The following is a 25,453-nucleotide window of genomic DNA, read 5'->3' on the forward strand; positions in this document are numbered from 1 at the left end:
ATCGTACGTCAAGGACTATTTGTACAAGTTTCTATGATGGTAGGAAAGATATAGAGAGCTAGCAAGAGTGTCAAGTCTCAACATTGGCAACTTTTAAGACGCCTGGGTCTGAATTACCTGAATTCCCCAGACAGCCCGTTGAAGTTCACAGTACATTAAGTACATGTCTTAAAGTTGCCAATGTTGAGAAACACTGATTTAGATGAAGGTGCAGTTTTGGCACCAGGCGAATCTCCGGATGATCCAACAATATGATTTGGGGCTTGTAAATGAACAAAGTCTACATATGCTGTATTTCTGTGGTTTCAGGAAATCAGAGATTTATGTCGTGTCCCACTCCTCCGCTGACGGCCGGGTCAGGGAAATCCGAATCAGGCGTGCCTCTGCAGCTCTGCCAAAGTCCTAGCAAAGTTCTCAAGGCAGGCAGGAGACCAGAAAGTGACTTCAGCAAGATATGTTAGACTTTGCCTGACTCAGAGACTGCCAGAAAGCAGATCCTTTATATAGGCCATGGGGTGTGGCTCCATGACTCAGCACTCATTAAGGCCTGCCCCTCCCTTCCTTCTGTTGCCTCCGCCTATCCAATCTTCTGATGCGAGGGTCGCTCCAATCAGCTGTTGGAAGTAAACTTTCCTCAGGCTCACATGCTGTGGAGGAGGGGGAGGGGTCTAGCTGCTCCGTTTGCCTGGGCATGGAGCCAGGGCTGGGGCCGGGGGGTGCTCCCTCCTCTGCAGCCTGCTTGGGCATGGAGCCAGGGCTGGGGCCGGGAGGCATACATTCCTCCGTGTTCGGGAGCAGATAAGCAGACCCCGGCTGCGGTGAGAGCGGACAAGACACAACAGATTTCCATTTTGAGACAATTGCAGGCTAAACCGACTTAAGGAGCTTGGATAATTCCAGCTGATATTGACCCCTCCCATCCTGCCATGGAGCTCCAGGCCTATAGGATAACTTTTCCTTTGGCTGCCAGAACGAATAGTGCTTTGTCTTTTTCTTTCTTTCTTCACACTTCTTGTGGTTGGACAGACTAAAAACCATTCAGTCAACCAATTTTCAGAACATCCTCTAAGACAGGGTTCTCCAACCTTGGTCCCTTTAAGACTTGTGGACTTCAACTCCCAGAGTTCCTCAGCCAACTTTGCTGGCTGAGGGACTCTGGGAGTTGAAGTCCACAAGTCTTAAAGGGACCAAGGTTGGAGAACCCTGCTCTCAGAGCAGACAACAAATTCTATAGAAGCTTGGGAGAAAGACAAGCAAGGACCCCATTCATTCACCAGGAGAAGAGACTGTTCACATATTCAGGTTTTCTGTCTATGTGCTTGTGTGTGTTGTGTATAAGTGTGCATGCCTTTGAGTCATTAACTCCTGGAGACAAGCTGGACAAATCCCTGCAGATTTCTTGGCAAGATTTTTCAGAAGTATTTTTTTTTTTTTACATTTATATCCCGCCCTTCTCCGAAGACTCAGGGCGGCTTACAGTGTATAAGGCAATAGTCTCATTCTATTTGTATATTTTTTACAAAGTCAACTTATTGCCCCCCCAACAATCTGGGTCCTCATTTTACCTACCTTATAAAGGATGGAAGGCTGAGTCAACCTTGGGCCGGGATAGCTCAGGCAGTAGAGAAGCCTGTTGTTAGAACACAGAGCCTGCAATTACTGCAGGTTCGAGCCCGGCCCAAGGTTGACTAAATGGTTGTATAAATGTAAACAAAAAACAAACAAAAAACCTGCAGTAATTGCAGGCTACTGTGTTCTAATAACAGGCTTCTAACAGCCTGAGCTATTACGGCCCTTTTTTGCCCTTACCTCCTTCTTTGAGGTCTGAGAGAGACTCGGCCAGCTGGCCTCAAGCAGGACTAGAATTCACAATCTCCTGGTTTCTAGCATGGTGCTTTAATCGCTACACCCAACTGGCTTCGTCACATGCTCAGTGCAACAGCGCCAATTAGATCTATAAACATCATGCATTAAACCTGTTTATTAAATTACAACAATATTCTATTAACAGTTACAAAATCTGTCTGCGCATTTGATTATGCCTTTTGACAAAACGAGATAACTTCTGGAAGGAAAAATCCAGATAGAGCAGGAATCCCTGCAAAAGAGAAGCAAAACTGAGTTTTGGTGAAAGCACCACAATCCCATTCACGGAAAGGATCTTGACTTTGGCAGATGAAAATTCCAACCTTTCTCTCTCGTCTGTCCTGGAATGTGGAATAGTCTTAGGCCATTTAGATGCATGTGAAGTAAATATCAGAATGTACAGGTAATCCTTGTTTAGCAATAGCAATATCACCTAAACTTATATATACTGCATCACAGTGCTTTACAGCCCTCTCTAAGCGGTTTACAGGGTCAGCATATTGTTCCCCAACAATCTGGGTCCCCATTTTACCAATCTCGGTAGGATGGAAGGTTGAGTCAACCTTGAGCCGGTCAGGATCGAACTCCTGGCAGTCACAGAATTAGTCTACAATGCTGCATTTTAACCACTGTTATGTCTGCGCCCCACGAGCTGGCCCTGCTGCCAGAAAGTGACTTGGAGCTGGGCCTGCTGCCAGAAAGTGACTTGGACGGTGAGGGGGAAGGGCCGTCAGGACTTACCTCGGGAGCACCGGCTTCCCTGGCTCAGCTCCAGGAGCCAGAGGCAGGCCAGGTGGAGGAGGGAACAACAGAAGCAAGGGTGGGGCAAGCCCAGGAAGTACTGAGTCATGGAGCCACACCCCACAGGATATAAAAGGCAGCGAGAGCTGCTGTGTCTCTTTGTGACAGGCAAATCCACTGATTAAGAGCTGACGTTTGTTTCTGGGTGACTCACCAGCGTCGTGGAAGATAACGGAGGCTCTTGGCAAACGCTGGCTATTCTGCTGCCAGAGCTGATAGTGCTGGCTAATTAAGCCATCACTCGGACGGAGGCGAGGGAGGACAGAACAACTGTGCCATCACAGTTCTAAATTTAACAATGGTTACTAAACAAGATAGATGCCAAACAAGGACTACCTGTATAGCCTTCCCATCTAAAATGGGAAAGGTGTTTTAGGACTGCTGTGGCATGCCGGGCAACAATTATCATCTTTAATATTCCCTTGCTGGGTGGAGTCTGGGCAACCGAATGGAGCTGAGTGTTTACTGGCCGGATGCCCTTCCTGTCGCCAATGTGGAGCTGTGTTCAGCAGATATATTCCCAATGTGCCCAGAGAGAGAAATATCTGCCTCTACAGAGGATCGAACTCACAGCCTCCTGATTGTGAGGTGAGAACTCTACCTCTAGGCCACCGCACCACTCGCATGCCGGTCAACAATATCTTAAAGAAACTACTACATTTTTTCCAAGTCTCACAGTGTGACACTTTTCTTTAAAGAGTGACTGATAAGTAGAGTGAGCGTGCCCCACACCAGATTCGAAACACCATTCCTGCCCTGGATTCCAAACACCACCCATGTAAAAACCAGGTTGACCCATCAGCTGCAAATGTCTAGTAGAAATTCTGCCTCATCCAATAAAAGGGCCCTCAGTACATTTGGTTAGGATAAGGCCACAGAGGCAGGAGAGAGACTGGATTTTCTCCCGCATGGATCCGCTGGTGCCTCTTGTGGTGAGAACTCCGGCTGAAGCTTTTCCCGCAGTAACTACAGGTGTACGGCTTCTCTCCCGTATGGATGCGGTTATGCTGGGTGAGGGTGGATTTGTCGGTGAAGCTCTTCCCACAGACGGAGCAGGTGTAAGGTTTCTCCCCTGTGTGGATCCTCTTGTGCCGGATAAGGTTGGAGCTGACATTGAAGCACTTCCCACAGTGGCTGCACTCAAAGGGCTTCTCGCCCGTGTGGATGCGCATGTGTTTGACCAGGTCCGACGTCTGGTTGAAACTCTGCCAGCATTCGGCACACGTGTGGGGGATTTCAAAGGGAGAGTCTTGCTTCTTAGAAACTCTGGGTCTTTGTGCACGGTCGAGCTGAGCTGAGCTGGGGGTGACCACAGTAGTCTCTGGGGCAGCGTAACTACTCTGCCGTTTCCCGGGGGGGCTCTTCAGAGGCCTCTTCTCATGAGAACTCTGGCCGAACATTTTCCCACAATCAATGCACTGGAAGGGGGTCTCCCCCGAGTGGGTTCGCGCATGTTGTTCCAAAGACGACTTGTCTGTGAACCTTTTCCCACACTCTGAGCAAAGATAGGGCTTATGCTCCCTTGTGTGAATCCTCTGGTGTCTACTGAGGTTGGAACTGAGGCTGAAGGCTTTCCCACAGTCGGAGCATTTGTGGAGCTTTTCTCCAGCATGGACTCTCTGGTGGCTCAGCAAATCCAAAGTCTGCGCAAAGGTTTGCCCGCACTCGGTGCAGATGTTAGGATTCTCCCCCGAGTAGCTTCTCTGGGGGGCGGTGGTGCCCTTTCGCTTCCTGGCCCTTTTGTTGGGGGTCCCTCCTTTCCCTTTCTCTTCTCCCAAAAACAGGCTCTTCTGCTGCTCTTCCAACTTCCACCGACCCTTCAGGCGTTTTTTATGAGTGGATACCTGAGGAAGTTTCCCTCTGGATCTTTTTGGAGGCATCATGAAACCAAGAGCTCTTCTTCCAGGTCACACCTGTATTTCCATCACCTGTTCAAAGACGACAACAACAACAATTCACAAAGCCACATAAATTCCAAACAAGCATTTGGGTCAAAAACAATGCAGGTAATCCTCGACTTAGGTTCGAACTTACAACAGCACTGAAAACAGTGACTTATGACCAGTTTTTTACACTTGCACAACCATTGCAGCATTCCCCTAGTTACAGGGGTGTCAAACTGGCGGCCCGTGGGCCAAATGAGTCACGCACAGGCCACACCCACCCCAGCTCCGCAAAGCAAAGGAACATCACACGATGGCAACGTGATGCTGCACGTTTGACACCCGTGCCCTAGTACATGGTAAAATTACTCAGGCCCTCAGCAACTGGCATGTGTTTGTGATAGGTGCATTGTCCTGGGGGGGGGGGGGTTTGTCATGTGATAACCATTGGTAACTGCTCCAGTTGCCTTCCAACAAGCAAAGTCAATGAGGGAGGCCGCATTCACTTAACAACCACACGATCTGCTTAACGACTGTGGCAAAAATGTTGCGAAATGTGACGAAACTCATTTAACAGCTGCCTTGCTTAGCAATGGAAATTTGGGGCTCAATTGCGTATGGTCGTATGTCGAGGACTAACTGCCATAATATGCCTATTGGCAAAACTTCCCTCCATCAAGTACACACCCATGCTCTCTTTTAATGATTTTTCAGACTTTCTATGCCACTGGCCATTTCCTCTAGCAGGGCTGCCACTTCTGTGTAGAGCTGCCTTCCTCACCTAGACTCCGCCAACTGCCTTCACCCCCACAGTTCTCGGGGGTCTCTGTCCCAACGCATGTGCATTGAAGGAGACCCCTGTCCAGACCCTGAGAAGCTTCTAACAGATTAACAGAGTTGGAAGGGACCTTATAGGTCATCTAGTCCAACCCCCCGCAAGCAGGAGACCCTACACCATTTCTGACAGATGTCAGCCCAGTTTCTCCTTGAAAGCTTCCAGTGATGAAGCTTCCACAACTTCCGAAGGCAACTTCTGTTCCATTGGTTGATTGTTCTCACTGTCAGAAAGTTCCTCCTCATTTCTAGGTTGAATCTCTCCTTGGTCAGTTTCCATCCATTATTCCTTGTCTGGCCTTCAGGTGCTTTGGAAAGCAGGTTGACCACCTCCTCTCTGCGGCAGCCCTCAAATATTGGAAGACACCTATCATGTCTCCCCTGGTCTTTCTCTTCACTAGACTAGCCATGCCCAGTTCATGCAACCGTTCTTCATATGTTTTAGTCTCCAGTCCCTTAATCATCCTGGTTGCTCTCCTCTGCACTTTTTCTAGAGTCTCAACCAGGGATGAAATCCAACAGGTTCTGGAGAACCTGTAACAGAAATTTTGAGCAGTTTGGAGAACTGGCAAATAACACCTCTGGCTAGGCCCAGAGTGGAGTGGGAATGGAGGTTTTGCAGTATCCTTCCCCCAGGAATGGGGAGGGAATGGAGGTTTTGCAGTATCCTTCCCCTGCCATGCCCACCAAACCACACCATGCCCACCAAGCCATGCCCACAGAACCGGTAGTTTTAAAAAATTTGGATTTCACCACTGGTTTCAACATCTTTTTTATAGTGTGGTGACCAAAACTGGATGCAGTACTCTAGGTGTGGTCTTACTAAGGCTTTATAGAGTGGTATTAGTACCTCACTTGATCTCTCCCTTTAAGAGCTCCAGAGAAGGAGAAACCCCAGCCAAAGCAAGTCTTAATAAAAATTCTATTCTATTCTATTCCTAATAGGGCAAGAGGCACCCCCAAGGCCATATTGAAAGACTCCCGGGAGCAGGTAGCGTTAAGCCCTGCTCATCCTCGCTATTTGCACCCAGCGGAGGGAGCAGCCGGTTGTCTGAAGACCTAACACACGAATACACCGAGGGGGGTGGGGGAAGAGGCAAGGCTTACTTGCATCGCTCGCGGGGAAGGCGTGCAGAGCAAAAAGGATCGGACGCAGGAATCCCTCTTTTCCTCGGATGGAAAAAGCAGCTCAGCTCTTGCCTGTCGGTTTGCACTCACGGCGGAGACCGGGACGGAAGGATTAGAGGCATCCGCTCGAGAGTCCAGACGGCCACGGCCGCGCCGTCGCTCGGCAAGTCAGCCGCTCGGCAACGGCTGGCGCAGCCCCAAGTCCGCGTCCGACCGGCTGTAAAACCGGGCAAGCGGGCTGAGGCGCTGGCAGCGGAGGAGGAGTGGCAGGAAACGGCACCCGCGCCTAACCTGGGAAGCCCAACCTCGGCGGCGGAGGAGAAGGGCGAAGCAAGCGAGGCGGAGGGCGAGCCGCTTCTTCCACCGAGGGAGCCCTCTCGCGGCCGCCCATCTCCGCCTTGGCTGTGCGGCTTGTGGATGCGTCACGAGTCCGGATTTAAGTCGAGCTCGGCGCCGGAGACTCTCTCGCCAAACACATGCACATGCACATGCAAGTTATAAATATGTTATATATATATGTTTATATACTATATAATCCTTTGTGTGATGCTTATATATATTGTTACGACAAATAAAAATAAATAAGTTTGCATCGAGGCAGAGAAGAAGCTCGCCCAGATCGCCTTGCAAGATAATCCGCAGGGCTATTTGGGGAGGGGTCGAGCCCCTATGCATCCCAGGGGAGTAGCGGAAAAGGGTTCGCTTGTGCCACCTTCAAAACCTCTCTGGGGAGGCCTGATTAGTTATTGGGAGGCGGAGTTCAAATAAAGCGTAGTGATTTTTACTGGATTTATATCTCACGTTTATCTTGTGCAACTCAAGGCGGCGTGCATCCGCTTCCCTCCTCCTCTTTTCCCCCCCAATAACCTCCCTGCGAGGTGGGTTGGACTGAGAAGGGAATCCAGCAGGCTGACTGCATGCCTAGAATTCCTGGTCTCCCAGTTTCTAATCTAGCATCTTAATATCTAGACTGGTGTTTTTGCAAATTTGGCCACTTTAATATATGGAAAGTCAACTCCTCTTTCGGGAGTTGACATTCATGTATCTTAAAGTGGCCAAATTTATCCTTGGGATGCCACTATAGGGCATTGCATGCCAAAACAACTAGAAACACAATTCCCCCCACATCACTCAGTTAAACACATAATGGCACTGACTTAATGCCTAAATTCCTTGTGTATCCAATCACACTTGGCCAATAAAGAATATTCCATTTCCAGTTTGAAAAAAGACTATACCAAACTCACTCAATTTACAGACTTCAATTAAATTAAAACCCTAATTTTCAAGATCATAAAGATCTTGAAGCCCTTATTTTGTAATTGCCTATTGAATTAAGTTTCCAGGTTTCCCCACTGTAGAAATTCATTGAATTACTTGAGCCAAAGACTGCATCTCAGAGCAGCCTACTCATAGGGCTAACTTTCTGGAAAGCTTGAAGGAGGGAGAGTTTATACTCTTACAAAGTTGTATCATTCTCATTAACGCTTCCACTCTGATTCTTGTCCCACCCTCTCTCCAGCGTGTTGCTGCCATCTAGCAGTCATCTCAATTTTGGCAGCCCAGATTTCTTGGCCAGTTGACCATCATATTTACTTACTTATTTGTATCTCGCCATGATTTTTTTACAAATAACTCAAGGCAGCTTTTGGCTGCAACTTCAAACTTCAAATTCTTTGCAGTCCTTCAGCTTGAGACTCTCTAGTCTAGTAGTGGCCAAGGAGAAGCAAGATTTTTTAAAAAGAGAGCCAAGATAAAAGCACACAGCCCACCTTCCTGATCTGCCAGTAACTGATCTCATTTTAGATTATTTCCATGAGTGTTTTCTCTCTCCAGGGCCCATCTAAAATCAGGAGTGGAGTACACCCATAAGTGTCTCTCAATGTGATGCAAATATCCTTCCAATTTTAAGTTGTGTGCTTCAGTGGTAAAATCCAATTTTTTTTACTACCAGATCTGTGGGCGTGGCTTGGTGGGCGTAGTGTGGCTTGGTGGGCATGGCAGAGGAAGGTTACTCCAAAATCTCCATTCCCACCTCACGCCAGGGGAAGGATATTGCAATTCTCCATTTCCACCCCACTCTGGGGCGAGCCAAAGGTGGTATTTGCCAGTTCTCTGAACTACTCAAAATTTCCGCTACCAGTCTTCCGAACTGCTCAAAATTTCTCCAGAACCTGTCAGAACCTGCTGGATTTCGCCCCTGGTGTGCTTCCAGTATTAATATACAACATACAACTAATAAGCCCACCTGCTGTGTATGCTGGGCAACCAAGCCAGTGTGGCATGGTGGTCAAACCCTTGGCTACCCTTGGATGCCAGGGTTCAAGGCCATCCTCAGCCATGATAAATCACTAGGTGGATTTGGGTTCATTATATATAGTCCTTGACTTACTTACAACCAGTTGTCTCAGTTTTCTAATAGCAGCATTGAAAAGTTCTGCAGCCCGCTCAAACTGAAAAAAAATATTATTGAGGGTGGTGGGGGATGGATTTCTGTTGGTGTAATATCCTGATAATGAGATTATTGCTTCACTCTCAAAACATACAACATACAATGTCCTCAGTGTGACAAAATCAATCAATCAATCAATCCTGCTGGATTTCACTCCTGAATGTCCTCATGCTTTTACCTGAAAACTCTTCCCCTCCCTCTATTTTCTGTTGCATCTTTTGTGAAATGTTGGCTTCTATGTGCTGCCATGTACAATGTGTTTCAAAGTTGTGACACTGATTGCTGTACATGGGAGATGTTGCTGGAGCAAAACACTTGCTACTTATGTAATTAGGGACTTTCGGCCTCTGTTTCTCTTCCATCTCACTGGAACACTTGAGCTCCACTTAAACTGAAGGGAGCCGACATTCCCTTTGGCAAGAATTACCACCGATTCTCATCCCCTGATATGGCTTTCCCCACTCTTTCCTTAAATCTTTACAGCCCATGCTGTAGGGTTATTGATAATAGTGGCAGTCCTCAACTTACAACCATTTGTTTAGTGACCATTCCAAGTTACAATGGAACTGAAAAAAGTTACTTATACCATTTTCACACAACTGTTGGCAGCATCCCCATGGCCATGTGACCAAAATTCAGAGGCTTGGCAACTGGCATGTATTTATGACAGTTGCACTGTCCCAGAGTCATGGAATCACCTTTTGCAACCTTCTGACGAACAAACTCGACGGGGAAGCTAGATTCATTTAACAACCGTGTTACTAACTTAACGAAGGCAGTTTCCCTTTAGCAACGATGGCAAGAAAGATTGCAAAATGGGACAAAACTCACTTAACCTTTTAATCTGGGAATCCGGATTCACTTAACGATCACAAAATTCTTTGACCTGACAGTGTTTTGCTTAAGAATTGTGGGGGGCGGGGAAGATCATAAAATTGAGCACGATTCACTAAAGAAGTGTCTTGCTTAGCAATGGAAATTCTGGTTTTAGTTGTTGTAAATCAAGGGCTACTTGCATGTAAATTACAAATCCTTTCTATGCTTCGGGTTATTAAGGCAAAGGAGCTGGTGCAAGACATCTTAAAGGTAAAAAAAATGTATCTGAAAATATTTGCAGATCCCTCGCATCCTGGACATAAACTGTTTCAACTCCTACCCTCAAAACGACGCTATAGAGCACTGCACACCAGAACAACTAGACACAAGAACAGTTTTTTCCCGAAGGCCATCACTCTGCTAAACAAATAATTCCCTCAACACTGTCAGACTATTTACTGAATCTGCACTACTATTAATCGTTTCATAGTTCCCATCACCAATCTCTTTCCACTTATGACTGTATGACTATAACTTGTTGCTGGCAATCCTTATGATTTATATTGATATATTGATCATCAATTGTGTTGTAAATGTTGTACCTTGATGAACGTATCTTTTCTTTTATGTACACTGAGAGCATATGCACCAAGACAAATTCCTTGTGTGTCCAATCACACTTGGCCAATAAAAAATTCTATTCTATTCTATTCTATTCTATTCTATTCTATTCTATTCTATTCTATTCTATTCTATTCTATTCTATTCTATTCTATTCAAAGGGGCTTAAAGCTCAGGGAATTTGCCCAGATGGTATTTCATAAAGCCACTGGATGATACAAGTCTGCCACTACCTTTTCTGAGGAGCAAAACTTTCTTCAATTGGCTGCATCACCTTCAAACCACTAACCTATCCGGTATAGCCTGATTAGATCGGACATATTTGCTGAAGCGTTTCGTAGTGGCTGAAGGGCTATGGGAAAGCCTGCAAGCCCAACTGAGTATGTAAAGATTATAACCTGGAGCTGCCAAGTCCTATCTTTCATGAGTTGGTTTAATTCTTTCACAGTTAATGGTCACCAGCAGACCATGAAGAAATAACTCCCATGGTTCCATAAAACAGCATCAGCCAAAGGGTTATAAAGCAACAATGCTACAAATGCAGAGCATAGAAGAGATTTCAAAAAAACATTGCCAGTGTTCTAAAAACGTTGGATTCAGACTGAATCCACACACGAAATGCAAGGTGCGCACATGCAGTGCATGCCAAAAGAAGGCAGGAGGTAAGTACAACAGCGTGCATGGGGTGTGTGATCAGCTGTAGCACGCAATCATTTTTTTTACTTTTAAAAGTATTTTTTTACAATCTATTCGTATTTTTTTTACAACCTAACCTGTAAAAAAATGCTTTTAAAAGTAAAAAAAAAAAAGGCTTTGACAATCGCACGGCTCAGCTTTGATTATCAGAGCCTCTTTTTTTTAACCATTTAAAAGCATTTTTTAAAAGAAGCGGCAAGCAGGGAAGCAGGCGACTGGGCATTGGGTGGGCATTGGCAGGGGCCAGGGATTTTTGCTACCGGTTCTCCGAACCACCTGCCAGCATCGCTACCGGATCGGTAGATCTGGTCCGAACCGGGAGCATTTCACCCCTGCCTTAGATGTATGACTAGATTTTGTTTTTCTTTCCAAAATGCATCAGAAAAGGTATAGAACATACTAGCAAGGAAGTTCCCAGACCAGGAAAAGAACAATAAAACTTTTGTCTCAGTTCATGTATCATGATAAATTATGGATAGTTTGCTGATTTTGGCTTAGTGTGCCGAATGCTTAGCTTATTGTAGACCATGGTTTACATTTTATGCACTGTGTAAATATAGCCAACTCTGGCTCGTTAAGTGACTCACAATGTAGCAGAATACATAAACCCAATCATCATACTTATTGTAAAATATTCACTCGGAGAAAAATATTCCAGGTTTGAGTATACTCACAGTTGGGCCAATTAAAAACAGCACACAATGCAGCCTGTTTGCATATGAAGTTGCACAGTTTCTGAGCATGATTTTGAATACAGAAACAGCCGGTAAAGATTCTTTTGCATTTACTCATCCATAACAGACTTAAACATAACATAACAACAGAGTTGGAAGGGACCTTGGAGGCCTTCTAGTCCAACCCCCTGCCCAGGCAGGAAACCCTACACCATCTCAGTCAGATGGTTATCCAACATTTTCTTAAAAATTTCCAGTGTTGGAGCATTCACAACTTCTGAAGGCAAGTCGTTCCACTTATTAATTGTTCTAACTGTCAGGAAATTTCTCCTTAGTTCTAAGTTGCTTCTTTCTTTGATCAGTTTCCACCCATTGCTTCTTGTTCTACCCTCAAGTGCTTTGGAGAACAGCCTGACTCCCTCTTCTTTGTGGCAACCCCTGAGATATTGGAACACTGCTATCATGTCTCCCCTAGTCTTCTTTTCATTAAACTAGACATACCGAGTTCCTGCAACCGTTCTTCATATGTTTTAGCCTCCAGTCCCCTAATCATCTTTGTTGCTCTTCTCTGCACTCTTTCTAGAGTCTCAGCATCTTTTTTACATTTAAGTACATTTTTACTTAAGATATACATCAGGCTACCAATTACCTGAAAGGAATACCAAAAAGTACAGGTAATCCTCAACTTACAACACTTCATTTAGTGACCATTCAAAGTTAAAACGGCACTGAAAAAAGTGACTATGACTTACGAATACTGCAGCATCTCCACTGTCGTGTCATCAAAATTAAAACGCTTGGCCACTGACTCGTATTGATAATGGTGGCAGTGTCCCATTGTTCACCTTTGGCAACCTTCTGACAAGCAAAATCAATAGGGAAACCAGATTCATTTAACAGCCTTCTTACTAACTTAACAAGAGCAATGACTCACTTAACAACTGTGGCAATAAAGGTCCTAAAATGGAGCGAAACTCACTTAACAAGTGTCTCACTGAGCAAAAGAAATTTTGGGCTCAATTGTCATCGTTAAGTCGAGGACTACCTGTATAGCTCCACACTTCCTTCTCCAAAATAGGAGCATTTTTCAAGAACCAAAAGTTAATGAAGAAACCTTTGCTGTACGATCACTGAGGAAGAGATAAGATTTATAGACAATTTACTATTTTTTTAATCAGAAAAAAAGCAGAGGGGAAGCCCAAGAATGGGGGGCGGGGGGGGGGGGCAGGAAGACAAATCCGAGGCTGAATATTGTTCGTTTCTGAATAATGATTTCCCCATATCCTTCCTTGCAAGCTTTTATTTTAAGAGCTAAATTTAGGTTTCATTTATCTGACCCTTGTCTTGGTATCAGCTCTTCATCCTGTCCCTCTTGGTAAAGGAAGTCCTCAACTCATGAGCATAACGGAGCCTGCACATTGTGGTCAGAAGTTGTGACAGCCACTAAGTGAAGTGTCCGTGTGTCATCACCTCATTTCTAAGCCCCGTCCCTGCTCTCCCCGATATGGTTGTTAAATGAACACATCGGTCATTAAGTGGAGCATCAGTGTGCCTCAAAGGGAGGCCCCTGGGAGGTGTGGCATCAGCCCTTCCCCAGGCCTCAACCGACACTCTGCTTCCCACCCCTCTGGGCCTCATCCTACATCAGCCATCACACGCTTACCTTTCTCAGGCGCTGGCATTAGGGAAGAGCATTTTGTTCCTGGACCGTATGGTGTGATCTCAGAAGCAGCAATTTTGGGGGCAGCCAGACCGAATTGTGGGTGCTTTGAAAATGGTGGTCACTTCCGAGGCCATGCCGTGCACCCCAGGGAACAAGCTCACCTTCTCTTAAACACAAGTGAAGTGTTAATACCACTAAATGAAGTGTTGTAATGCCTTGGTAAGGCCACACTTGGAATACTGCATCCAGTTTTGGTCGCCATGATGTAAAAAAGATGTTGAGACTCTAGAAAGAGTGCAGTGAAGAGCAATTAGGGGATTAGGGGACTGGGGGCTAAAACATGAAGAACGGTTGCAGGAACTGGGTATGTCTAGTTTAATGAAAAGGACGACTAGGGGAGACATGATAGCAGTGTTCCAATATCTCAGGGGCTGCCACAAAGAAGAGGGAGTCAAGCTATTCTCCAAAGCACCTGAGGGTAGGACAAGAAGCAATGGATTGGAAACTATGGTAATCAAAGAGAGAAGCAACCTAGAACTAAGAAGAAATTTCCTGATAGTTAGAACAATTAATCAGTGGAACAACTTGCCTCCAGAAGTTGTGAATGCTCCAACACCGGAAGTTTTTAAGAAGAGATTAGACAGCCATTTGTCTGAAGTGGTGTAGGGTTTCCTGCCAAAGCAGGGAGTTGGACTAGAAAACCTCCAAGATCCCTTCCAACGCTGTTATTCTATGTTCTATGAGTTCTGGACCGCTGCAAACCTGTGGACCTTTCTGGAGCATGCAAAGATGAACAACCATGAGGGTGCTGTAGCAGCCACCACTTTGTGACTGGGTCCTAAGTAACACCTGTTTGGATGTCCTCCCAAATGGTCACTAAATGACTGGTCATAAATTAAAAGACCTGTAATTGCTTCTGCTCACTAGAGAGAGTCAGCAGGCTGCACTTTACAATTGGTGTGATGCAAACACCAGTGTGTTAACTTGCAGGTCACTTTCTGCACTCAAGATCTCAGTGTCGTTCAAATGTAAAATTGTATAAGAATAATTATGATGTGTTATGGAAAAAGATTCAGAAGGAAATGAATACTTGGAAAAAATTACAATTATCTTTGTTGGGGAGAATAGCAGCTATAAAAATGAATGTTTTGCCTAAATTCTTGTTCTTGTTTCAGATGATACCAATAATTAAGAAAGACAAAAATTTGGAAGAATGGCAGATTGGAATTAATAAATTTATATGGGAAGGGAAAAAAGCGAGAGTCAAAATGAAAATAATGCAAGATACACGGGAAAGAGGAGGATTAAAAATGCCTAATTTAAAACTGTATTATGAAGCAGTTGTTCTTTCGGTAATAAGTGATTGGTTTAATTTGACGGAGGAAAGGATTTTGAATATAGAAGGTTATGATTTATTATATGGTTGGCATGCATATTTATTGTATGATAAGAAAGTAGATAAAGCTTTTAAGAATCATGTGTTGAGAATTTCTCTTCTACGTGTCTGGAAAAAATATTATTATAAGTTAAATTATAAAATTCCTATATGGGCAAGTCCTCGGCACGCAGTAGAGAATATAAATATAGAACAGGAACAAGAAATGATTACTTATAAAGATCTTTTATACAATGAGAGGGGAAATCTACAATTAAAATCTTTGGATACATTAAAAGAAGAAGGGAGGAATTATACGTAGTTTCAATATGGACAGTTAAAGGCTAGATGGAAAGAAGATCAGAAAATTGGTATTATTCAAAATGAAGAAAATTTGGTTAAACAAATTAGAAATCAAACCCAGGGGCATATAAAGAGATTGTATACTGTGTTGATAGAAATAGATTCTGAAAGAGATTTAATAAAGGATTGTATGATAAAATGGGCACAGAATATTCAAGAACCAATAATGTTGGAAACCTGGGAAAAATTTGTTAGAAATGTTCAATTTCATAGCGCAGAATTTAAGGAAAATTTTATAAGATGTTTTATAGATGGCATTTAGATCCTAAGAAATTATCATGTATGTATCCAGATATGCAAGCGAAATGTTGGAGATGTAATTGTGATGATGCTACATATTTTCATGTATGGTGGACTTGTAAGAAAATTAAGTCTTTCTGGATAAGAATCTGGTGGATTATGCAGAATGTTCTGAAGAAGAAGATAAAGTTCCTACCGCAATTTTTCTTTTGGGAATAACAACGGACTGTACAGTGATTGAGACTAAGTTGATTTTGAACTTAATAACAGCAGCAAGACTGTTGATTGGACAATATTGGAAGAAAAAAGAATTACCCACAATAGAAGAATGGATATTGAAAGTTTCCAATTTGGCTGAGATGGCTAAAATTTCAGCCTTCTTGAAAGACAGTACTCAAGAAAAATATTTAAATGAATGGAAGAACTGGATTGATTATATTCAAAATAGATATCAGATTAAGAAATTTCGGATTGCCTTTGAATGAAGGATTTTGTTTTTGATTTTAATGGAAGAAGTCAGGTTATGTGGGAGAGAAGGATTATAATTGTGTTAGATTTTAAAATTTTAATGTATGACTGTTTGTTTAATGAACTATACCTTGTGTTTGCTCCGGGAAGTCGGGGGGGGAGGGGGGAAGGTGGGGGAGGGGGAAAAATTTAATTGTTGTTTTAAGACTTTTTCAATTAAAAAAAAAAAAGATCTCAGTGTCGTGTCCCACTCCTCCGCTGACGGCCGGGTCAGGGAAATCCGAATCAGGCGTGCCTCTGCAGCTCTGCCAAAGTGCTAGCAAAGTTCTCAAGGCAGGCAGGAGACCAGAAAGTGACTTCAGCAAGATATGTTAGACTTTGCCTGACTCAGAGAATGCCAGAAAGCAGATCCTTTATATAGGCCATGGGGTGTGGCTCCATGACTCAGCACTTATCCAGGCCTGCCCCTCCCTTCCTTCTGTCGCCGCCGCCTATCAATTCTTCTGAAGCGAGGGTCACTCCAGTCTGCAGCTGTTGGCAATTGACCTTCCTCAGGCTCACATGCTGTGGGGGAGGGGGAGGGGTCTAGTTGCTCCGTTTGCCTGGGCATGGAGCCAGAGCTGGGGGCTGGAGGTACTTCTTCCTCCTCAGCCTGTCTGGACATGGAGCCAGGGCTGGGGCCGGGAGGCATACTAGGACATTCCTCAGTGTTCGGAAGCAGATAAGGCGGCCCCGGCTGCGGTGAAAGCGGAAGAGACACAACACTCAGCATAGGATAAGCTACAAGTTATTCAGTTGCATTTGGGAGATCCTGGCCAAAATATGCAAAACTTGACTTGCCTTCCATTAAGAAGAGATGGCCACCTAATGAGAAAGGACTCACTGGAGAAGAGCCTAATCCTGGGAAAGATTGAGGGCAAAAGAAGAAGGGGACGACAGAGAATGAGGTGGCTGGATGGAGTCACTGAAGCAGTAGGCATGAGTTTAAATGGACTCCAGAGGATGGTAGAGGAGAGGAAGACCTGGAGGAATGTTGTCCATGGGGTCGCGATGGGTCGGACACGGCTTCGCAACTAACAACAACAACAAAGAAGAGATGGGGCCCCTGGCACAACTGTGACTGATGCTGGTGCCCTTGCCTACAATTTGTCTGGGTTGCAAGAAAACATTTGTGAAAACCCTTTGTGAATGGGCCAGAGAGGGACATCATCCTTTCTGCTCTTTTATATAATGTTGCTTACTCCGAAAGGAAAGAGCATGAAGGTTATGTATGTATGGCTTAATTATCCAAGAAGTGAGCCCCTAGAACAGGGCTGGGCAATTAATTTTTCCAAGGAACCACATGAGAAATTGGACTGTTATGGAAGGCCAAATCAATAGGGCTGTGGGTATGCATGCACACCAGGGGCGCTATTCAGCAGGTTCTGGAGAACCGGTAGCAGAAATGTTGAGCAGTTCAGAGAACTGGCAAATGCCACCTCTGGCTGGCCCCAGGAGTGGGGAGGGAATGGGGATTTTGCAGTATCCTTCCACTGGAGTGGGGAGGGAATAGGGATTTTGCAGTATCCTTCCCTGCCATGCCCACCAAGCCACACCCACAGAACCGGTAGTAGAAAAAAAATTGAATTCCACCACTGATACACACACATACATAAATTGAAAATAATAAGCAGTCATCTTCAAATTACAGTAAAAGGCAATGCAATTGTATTGTGTGCAGGGCACACACTATTTCAGGGCTGTCAAACTCGCAGTCCGCAGGCTGGTTGCATCATGCGCTGGCCATGCCCACACCCGGTTTAGCGAAGGGGAAAAAAGTCCCGATACGTCACGTGACACTGTGAGTTTGACAGTACCTGATTTTTAATTTCCAATTGAAATTAGAAGGGGCCAGACAGGGACAGGTGAAGGGCCAGGTAGCGCAGTCAGTGGTGGAATTTAGAACAGAAAAGTAGAAAGAGGCAAACTGAACATAATAAGTTGGATTTTATTTTATTTATAAAATTTTCATTCACCAGGGAAATGTTTAGATACGATGCCGATTAAATTATTATAAATCTCCATTTACTTTAACAGCATGATTGCTTTAAAAGTATACCACATTACCATTTTTTTTGGGGGGGGGAAGAGTGACTCACGTGGACGCACACACATCCCGAGCTATGCTCTAAATTAATGATAGTCACAATGGGGAGCAGGTTTCAATGCCCACCAATCCAGAGCCCCAGGTCCCCCCACTGTTTACCTGTGAGATCCAGTAAGGTAACCCACCCTGTGAAGAGAAAGTTATTTGGTGTATATATGTGTATTTATACCTGAAATTAATGTGAAACCTTGCCTTGGAAAACAATGGGCAGACTGTAGGAAAACTCAGTGCACTGGGAAACATATGGACCATAAACACCTCATGGATGCCCAATGGTGTAGTTCATTCAAGTCCCATCATTAAGAGCTTAGTGTACTAATTATAGGTAACACTGTGAGAGTATAGTGGTAAGCAAGAGAGTGAGAAGAAACATTTGGCAATAACCTTACTAATTCAGACTGAAAACTCATTGAGTCTGACAGAGCTTAGTATCTGCTGAGAATGTTGGATTATCTTCCCATCTTTTCAGACCAGCCTAGTTAGTTGGAAGAGTAATATAATGCCAGATTCTATTACGACCCATCTAGAAACTGCGAGATTTTCATTAGTTATGGGATGGAACATAATCAACTCTTTGTTCTTCAAAATCTGGTTATTTAGTCATATTAGCACTGGACCTGAATTTCCCTCCATTTCTCACAATTAGCAGGCCTTGTCTGATCTATCAGGAATGGGAGCATGTCATCTTCCAGACCAGTTTCTTAATTTTAGCAACTAGTCTGGATTTCAATTCCCAGAATTCCCCAGCTACCCATGCTGGCTGGGGAATTCTGGGAGTTGAAGTCCGGACTTTATGAAGTTGACAAGGTGGAGAAATGCTACTCTAGACAGAGCAGCAGGGACTGCTACAAACTGGAGACCAACCAAATTCGGAGGGAGAAAAGTTTCCTATTGCTACTGCATAACCCTTTTAAAAAAGAGAACTAGGCCACAATCCCCCTTTGTGAAACTGATCTTCAGGAGGCAAATATGGAACCTTTCAGAGTTTACTGATTTAGATAAACCCCATTATTCTTTCAAATGAGCTTCTGGGGACCCAAAGGTTCATTGCCTTGGTTAGCCAAGAATGTAAAAACACAAAAGGAAATGGTGCTTTGGGCACTCAAAACACTCTCTATGCCATTGCAAAAATACTTTGGGGTAGAGTTGTGCCAAGTGCTGCAATGACCAACGTAATGAATGTTAGACTTGCGGGCAGCGCTGCAGTGATATTTCAGAGATTATGCTGCAGACGAAACAGCAGAAACCTTTAAGGTCAGGTTGTACCAGGCCAACTGAAGAACAAACCAACAAACCAGGAAAACAAAACCCACACAGAGAACCCAAAACCAAAATTCTTACAAATAACGTGAGCACATTCTAAATGCCCGTATTAACCAAGATATTGCTCTCTTGAACATAAAAACAAAATGCAAACAAAAACAACTGGAATGCTTTGTGGGTTTTTGTTGTTGTTGTTGCTGATGTTCTTTCCCCTCTCTATCTGTAGAACTAAGGAAACGCTTATCCCTTTCCTTCTCAGTATCATCAGTAATAACTAAAAAGCCTTAATTAGCCTGTAGAATCAACTGCTACAATAGGTCAAAGATCCTATCGGATTCTATTAAATGACAAATATTTTCGTAAACGATATCTATGGAAAGGATAAAAGCTAGCCACAAAAATTATTTCGCTACAGCAAAAAACATTCTTCTATGGACAGCTAATTCCAAACCTTCTCCACTGTGTTACTTATTTTTCATTTTCTGGCTACTTCTGTTAGATTTAGATATACAGCCCCAGGTGATTTCTATCAACATTATTTGCCTTCTTTTCATTAATTAATCAACACAACTCTCTGGTTAGTAGATCACTACATATTCCTGATGGATCTTTTCTTTCCCTCCATTCCCCCCCCCCCTTTTTTTAAAAAATACAGACAAGAACCTGAGGCACAGAGGAAACAATTCTGCCTGCAAAGTGCCAAGATTCAAACAATATTTTCTCCAATCTGAGTAGCAGGGACTGGTAGATGGATCAGAACTGGTGAGAGAACATGTATCTGAACATAAACTGGACTTAATAAATGAGAAACATACACAGAAATTAAGGGATAAAGTGACTGCAGCTCTTTTGGACATACCAACTTTGTCCTGAAGGCTGCGATACTTCAAATAAAACAAAAAAGCATCAGAAAACAGGACTCAGGGCCCATTAAGAATTTTGGTGGAATAAATGCTATCTATATGTGACCTGCTCACCACAAAAAATTACAAATATCCTCCATTTCATTACATATTGCATTCATCTGTTTTGTGGTCTGCTAATCCAGATGTGTTGAGTTACTTTCAGATCCCACCTTGCTTAGTTTGGTTTTTAACCAGCCTGTGTGTACATGTGACACCCACACCCACACATACATATATGTACACACCTCCTCAGTCTCCTGGGTGAGCAACTGAGGGAGTCTCTGGCCTGGAGAAGTCCAAGCACAACAGCCACACAATAGTCTCTTAAAGTGCCAACGCACAATTTTGTCTTCCTGTCATTAGAGAGTTATGACCATCTTCAGCTGCTGGAGGTCCATTCCTAATTGCCAAATGCCGAGAAAGAGCAGCAAAGAACAACAGATCCAAGATTTGACAAACGTAATTTTTAGAGAGGCCTCAAGGGAATTCAACCCACTCAGCTAATCACAACAAGAGATGGGGGGGGGGGTGAAATCTCAGTCCATCAAAATATAGGTTTCACTAACTTTGGCCTTCTAATTTAGTAGATGGTTGTAGAGAGTGTTCAATGGCCAGGAAATATTTTCCCCTAAAGCCAAAGACTTATTCAGGCAATTTTACACCTTGCCTAAATTATTCCACAGTCTTTGCATAGAGATTGGGAACCTTCCCATCTCTCTTCACTTGTGGCTTGGTCCGTGCAATCCAGCTTCTCTCAGTCCAGCCTACCCAAATGTATGTGATTACAACTCCCATCCTCCGCAGGTTGAAGTGGAAGAGGATGGGAGTCACTATCCAGCATACCTGGAGATCCCCAGGCTGGGAGGGAGGCTTGTTTAGGTGAGCCAGAAACAAAGGGAATCAAAACAATGGAATCACCAGGAGGTTCACTCATAATTAAATACAATTAGGAGATTATCAATAAATAATTTGATAGCTTTCCATACAAAAACAGAAGTGATATATACAGGATTTCAAAGTATCCCCAATATTCCTGTGAAGGACCTATTTGAGAAACAACCAAATATCGATATTCTGAAAACCCACCTGGAATTAGGAATATTCCAAGGCTCTTACCAAAATTCAGCACACTCTGAGCATTTGTTCTAACTTACCCAGTGGTTTTCTTTAAATCAATTTGCTCCAGATGTATTGATCGGTAGTCTCATAAACTCCCAGAAAAGCACCACCACTAAAACTGCAGTTCAACATCCGTAGAGAAACGTTCCTCAACCTTGGCTTGCTAGATGATGTGTGAAATTAAACTCCCAGAATTCCTCTGCCAGCAAGCTACCTGGGGAATTCTGGGAATTGAAGTCCACATATCTTCCATCAGCCAAGGTTGAAGAACACGGCTGTAGAACATCCTAGGCAGGAAAAGGCTGCTCTGTACCACTTAGATTCTTATACCATCTTTAGACATTGCTAAGTTATATTCAACTGAAAGCAAACTTTCTGGGGCAGAAATCAGTCAAAAGAAACAAAAATAAAGGACATTCCCTAAGATACAGTTTATCTCTATCTTCCCTTCCAATGGGAGCAACCTGTTAAAACAACGGGATTGGGTAGGCAAAGAGGGGGTTCTCTCGGTTGTGGATCTTCTCATGTCTCTTGTGGTGGGAGCTGTGGCTGAAACATTTGCCACAGAACCGGCAAGCATAAGGTTTCTCCCCGGTGTGGATCCGATGGTGCTGGACCAGGGTCGATTTGTCAGTGAAGCAATTCCCACACTCGGAACACACGTACGGCTTTTCGCCGGTGTGGATTCTCTGGTGTCGAAAGAGGTTAGAACTGACGTTGAAGCTCTTCTCGCAGATGTTACACTTGTAGGGTTTCTCCCCCGTGTGGATGCGCATGTGCTTGATCAGGTCAGCGTTGTGGCCGAAACTCCTCAGGCACTCCGTACATGTGTTCATCACTTCCGCTTTCTGTTTCCCTTTGGGTTTCTCGTCAACGGCACTGGCGTTGGCCCTGCCCACTGGGGCGCAGACCTCTTGCAGCTCTTCCACCGGGTCCTTCAAATGCTTCTTCTTGTGAGAGCTGCGGCTGTAACTTTTGCCACAGTCAATGCACTCGTAGGGCTTCTCGCCCGTGTGGATCCGTTGGTGCTGAGTAAGGTTCGACTTATCGTTGAATCGCTTGCCGCAGTCGAGGCAGATGTATGGCTTTTCCCCGGTGTGGATTCTCTGATGTCGGTTGAGGCTGGAACGGACAGAAAAGCTTTTCCCGCATTCGGAACACTTGTGCGGCTTATCGTCGCTCTGAACAGGCCACGGGCTGATCAGGCTGGAGTTCTGGATGAAGACCTTCCCACATTCAATGCAGATATCTGGGATCTCTTCTGTCTGGGTACCCCGATGCACCAAAAAGGCTTTGCGTTTCTTGATGGTATGCACTGGTTTCACAGGCCATGTCATCGATGGTATTTTCTTCTCCCTTGTTTCAGGCCCGCGGGCTTGGCTGTGTCCAGGGCTTAAGCTTAGCATCTTAAGCAATTTTCTTTTGGTCACCAGCTGAGAGCGAGCCTCTTCAGGGCTAAAGTTCTCCTCCATATGGCTCATCCTGTGACCTCCTCTCACCTGGCGGGGGTGTGGGGGGAGTCAATATGTTGTACAGTTAAAGGTTGGAGAATTTACACAACAGGAAAAACATCTATAGTACTTTAAGCCTGCCCCACCACCCAAATGTAAGCCCACAGCATTCACAGTCCAAAGTTGTTGTTCTCATATCAGGAAAAGCTGCATTCCTAGAAAATTTCCCGTGTGGCCTATTATCTTCTGACTTCTACTTTTTAATCATTTTTCCACCAATTCACCTATTTTTCTGTTAAAGATCTAATTTATACCTGCAACATAAACAACTTCTTAGAAAAGTACACACTGAAGAACTAATGGAGTAAAATTTGCAGGACTCCCTACCAATTCTATGCAGGAAAATCTATGCTACAAGGTTCAAAGAACAATTGTGCTCTATCAGTTAAAAACTTACCTCTGGAGTTCTTGGTGCTCTCTGTTCTTGGTTATTTGCTTACAGACATTTCTTACCCAACTTAGTAACATCACAAGGCACATTAAAGTTACTTACCGTAGTTGCATAACTAAATGTCTGCAAACAAACTAAGTTCAGAGAGTACCAGGAGTACTCAGTTCAACCCTGAGCTACAGATATTTTTTCTCTTATTGGATTTTGCTCATTTTTTAAAGGGCATTTAAGTATTTTATCACTATGAAAACTGTTTGGGAGGCCACAGTATTTAAAAATTCAGAATGCATGTGCTAATTTATATAATCCCCCTCCCATTATTTTACTATTTTAACCTACTTAGAAGTTATTAATAGCACCATATGTGTGTGTTAAGACACGCTTTACAGGTTTGGTTCAGTATGATAGTTGGAAAGTTTGGGGTTTTGTTCCACTTTCTTTTTTTACACATAAAATAATATTCAGAATTTTAAATCCTGCATTCCCTAGAAAGGGTCAAGGGGACTGAATGGGTGCTGCATACAGTGGAGGGCGGACCAGCTTCTGATGTCGGCAAGCAACAATTTACTGTACTTATAAAGCCAGACATAGTTGCTTAAGTTTAGATTGGGCAGTTGTTAATGTCCTTTAAAAATGCAAATAAAATGAGACACTTTCCACCCCCCTCCCTCGGGATCTTCTGCTAGGAGTCATCATTTATAAACTCTACTTCATTTCTTCCTCAAGCAAAGCACATCCTATAAGGCAGGGGTCTCCAACCGTGGCAACTTTAAGCCTGGCGGACTTCAACTCCCAGAAAGCCCCAGCTGGCTGGGGCTTTCTGGGAGTTGATGTCCTCCAGGCTTAAAGTTGCCAAGGTTGGAGACCCCTGCTATAAGGACCTTATTCCAAAACATTTCATTTACTCACTACACAGACAAGGGTCGTTTTGATTAAGGAACAGGAAGACATCCAGAATACAAAGGCTTCACACTCACACCTGCTGTCACTCAGAAAAAAAGGATGAATAAGCCTATATAGTATACTATCGTTTATAAGCGACAGTTTGCATTTCGCCCAGAGTGGGAGAAAGGAAAAGATGACAGTTCAAAAAGGAAAAAGGTATTCTGCGTATGCTCAGAGAAACTATGCTTCCTCGCTTGCTTGCTCGCTCGTCCTTCCTTCCCACCCCAGATGAGGGTAGCAGCTCGACCCGCCGCTCTCCACCCGATTCCACTCCCGGGGGCTTGGCGGGGACCCTCTATACCTTGTGCTCCCGGCCGGCCGAGCTCATAAAGGCGGCAGCGGCGGGCGCCGCGTCCCGCGGAGGTGCGCAGACCGGGTTGGCGGAAAAGCCGCGGAGCCGCTTTGTGCCGCGAAGTCGGGGGGTGCAAAAGGTCCGCGCGGCCGCCTACATCGCCGCCGCGCGCCGCCCGGGCTTCGGGGAAGGGCGCGAGAGCAGCCCCGCGCCTGCAACTCGCCCGCCTCGCCTACAATGGAAGAGCAGCAGAAGGAGGCGGCTGCTTGCAGCAAGAGCTACCTCTGACCCAGGAAACTAACACAACGCTGCCAAGCGGCCCAGTTCAAACAAAGCCAAGAAGCCCCCCTGATTGCAAACGCCAGAGCCCCCTGCTGGACGACGGGGAATCTCGCCGCGGCCTGCTGGGAACTCCCTGCCTCAATGGCGGGGCGAGGGCTCTTGAGGGTCTCTGACCTTGTGCAGAGTGCCTTTGGAAGCGTCGGTGGGTGGATGGGTGGGGTGTCTCCTATCAAAGGCCTTCCAGCTGCGAGAGTATTTGAGCGGATTTAGGGAAGTGTGGGTCTTGAAAATTCCTCTTTGCGTTCACAGCAACCCACAAATTAGCCATTTGTGTGTGAATACAGACTTTGGAGACAGGGTATGGATTCAGTTTCTGGGATTCTCCACAAATGGATTAATTGTGGGGATTAATACATTATGTTTTTCCCAGTTGCAATGTATGGCTGTGAAAGTTGGACCATAAGAAAGGCTGAGCGCCAAAGAATTGAGGCCTTTGAACTCTGGTGCTGGAGAAGACTCCTGCGAGTCCCTTGGACTGCAAGGCGAACAAACAAGTCAGTCCTGGAGGAGATCAACCCTGACTGCTCTTTAGAAGGCCAGATCCTGAAGATGAAACAGAAATACTTTGGCCACCTAATGAGAAGGAAGAACCCACTGGAGAAGAGCCTAATGCTGGGAAAGATTGAGGGCAAAAGAAGAAGGGGACGACAGAGAATGAA

The 25,453-nt window shown here is 44.6% G+C and overlaps 2 protein-coding genes across 2 annotated transcripts in view; both read right to left on the reverse strand.

Moving 5' to 3' along the window:
• LOC131190281 (zinc finger protein 189-like) overlaps positions 1 to 6,996 on the reverse strand; it is a 45,442-nt gene extending 38,446 nt beyond the window's left edge. Inside the window, exon 1 of the mRNA XM_058167522.1 lies at positions 6,492 to 6,996. The gene's annotated coding sequence lies outside the window, so the exon portion shown is untranslated. The remainder of the gene's footprint in view (positions 1 to 6,491) is intronic.
• Positions 1,749 to 24,901, reverse strand: LOC131190317 (zinc finger protein 271-like). The gene is made up of 4 exons (XM_058167597.1): positions 24,462 to 24,901; positions 21,864 to 22,812; positions 20,074 to 20,078; positions 1,749 to 3,860 (listed from the first exon to the last, which is right to left on the reverse strand). Exons 1-4 carry the CDS (start codon positions 24,486 to 24,488, stop codon positions 3,516 to 3,518), a joined length of 1,326 nt encoding a protein of 441 aa, XP_058023580.1. The 5' UTR covers positions 24,489 to 24,901; the 3' UTR covers positions 1,749 to 3,515.
• Between the last annotated feature and the right edge of the window lie 552 nt (positions 24,902 to 25,453).

Source organism: Ahaetulla prasina, chromosome 2 (genome assembly GCF_028640845.1).
Source record: "Ahaetulla prasina isolate Xishuangbanna chromosome 2, ASM2864084v1, whole genome shotgun sequence".
Taxonomy (NCBI): domain Eukaryota; kingdom Metazoa; phylum Chordata; class Lepidosauria; order Squamata; family Colubridae; genus Ahaetulla; species Ahaetulla prasina.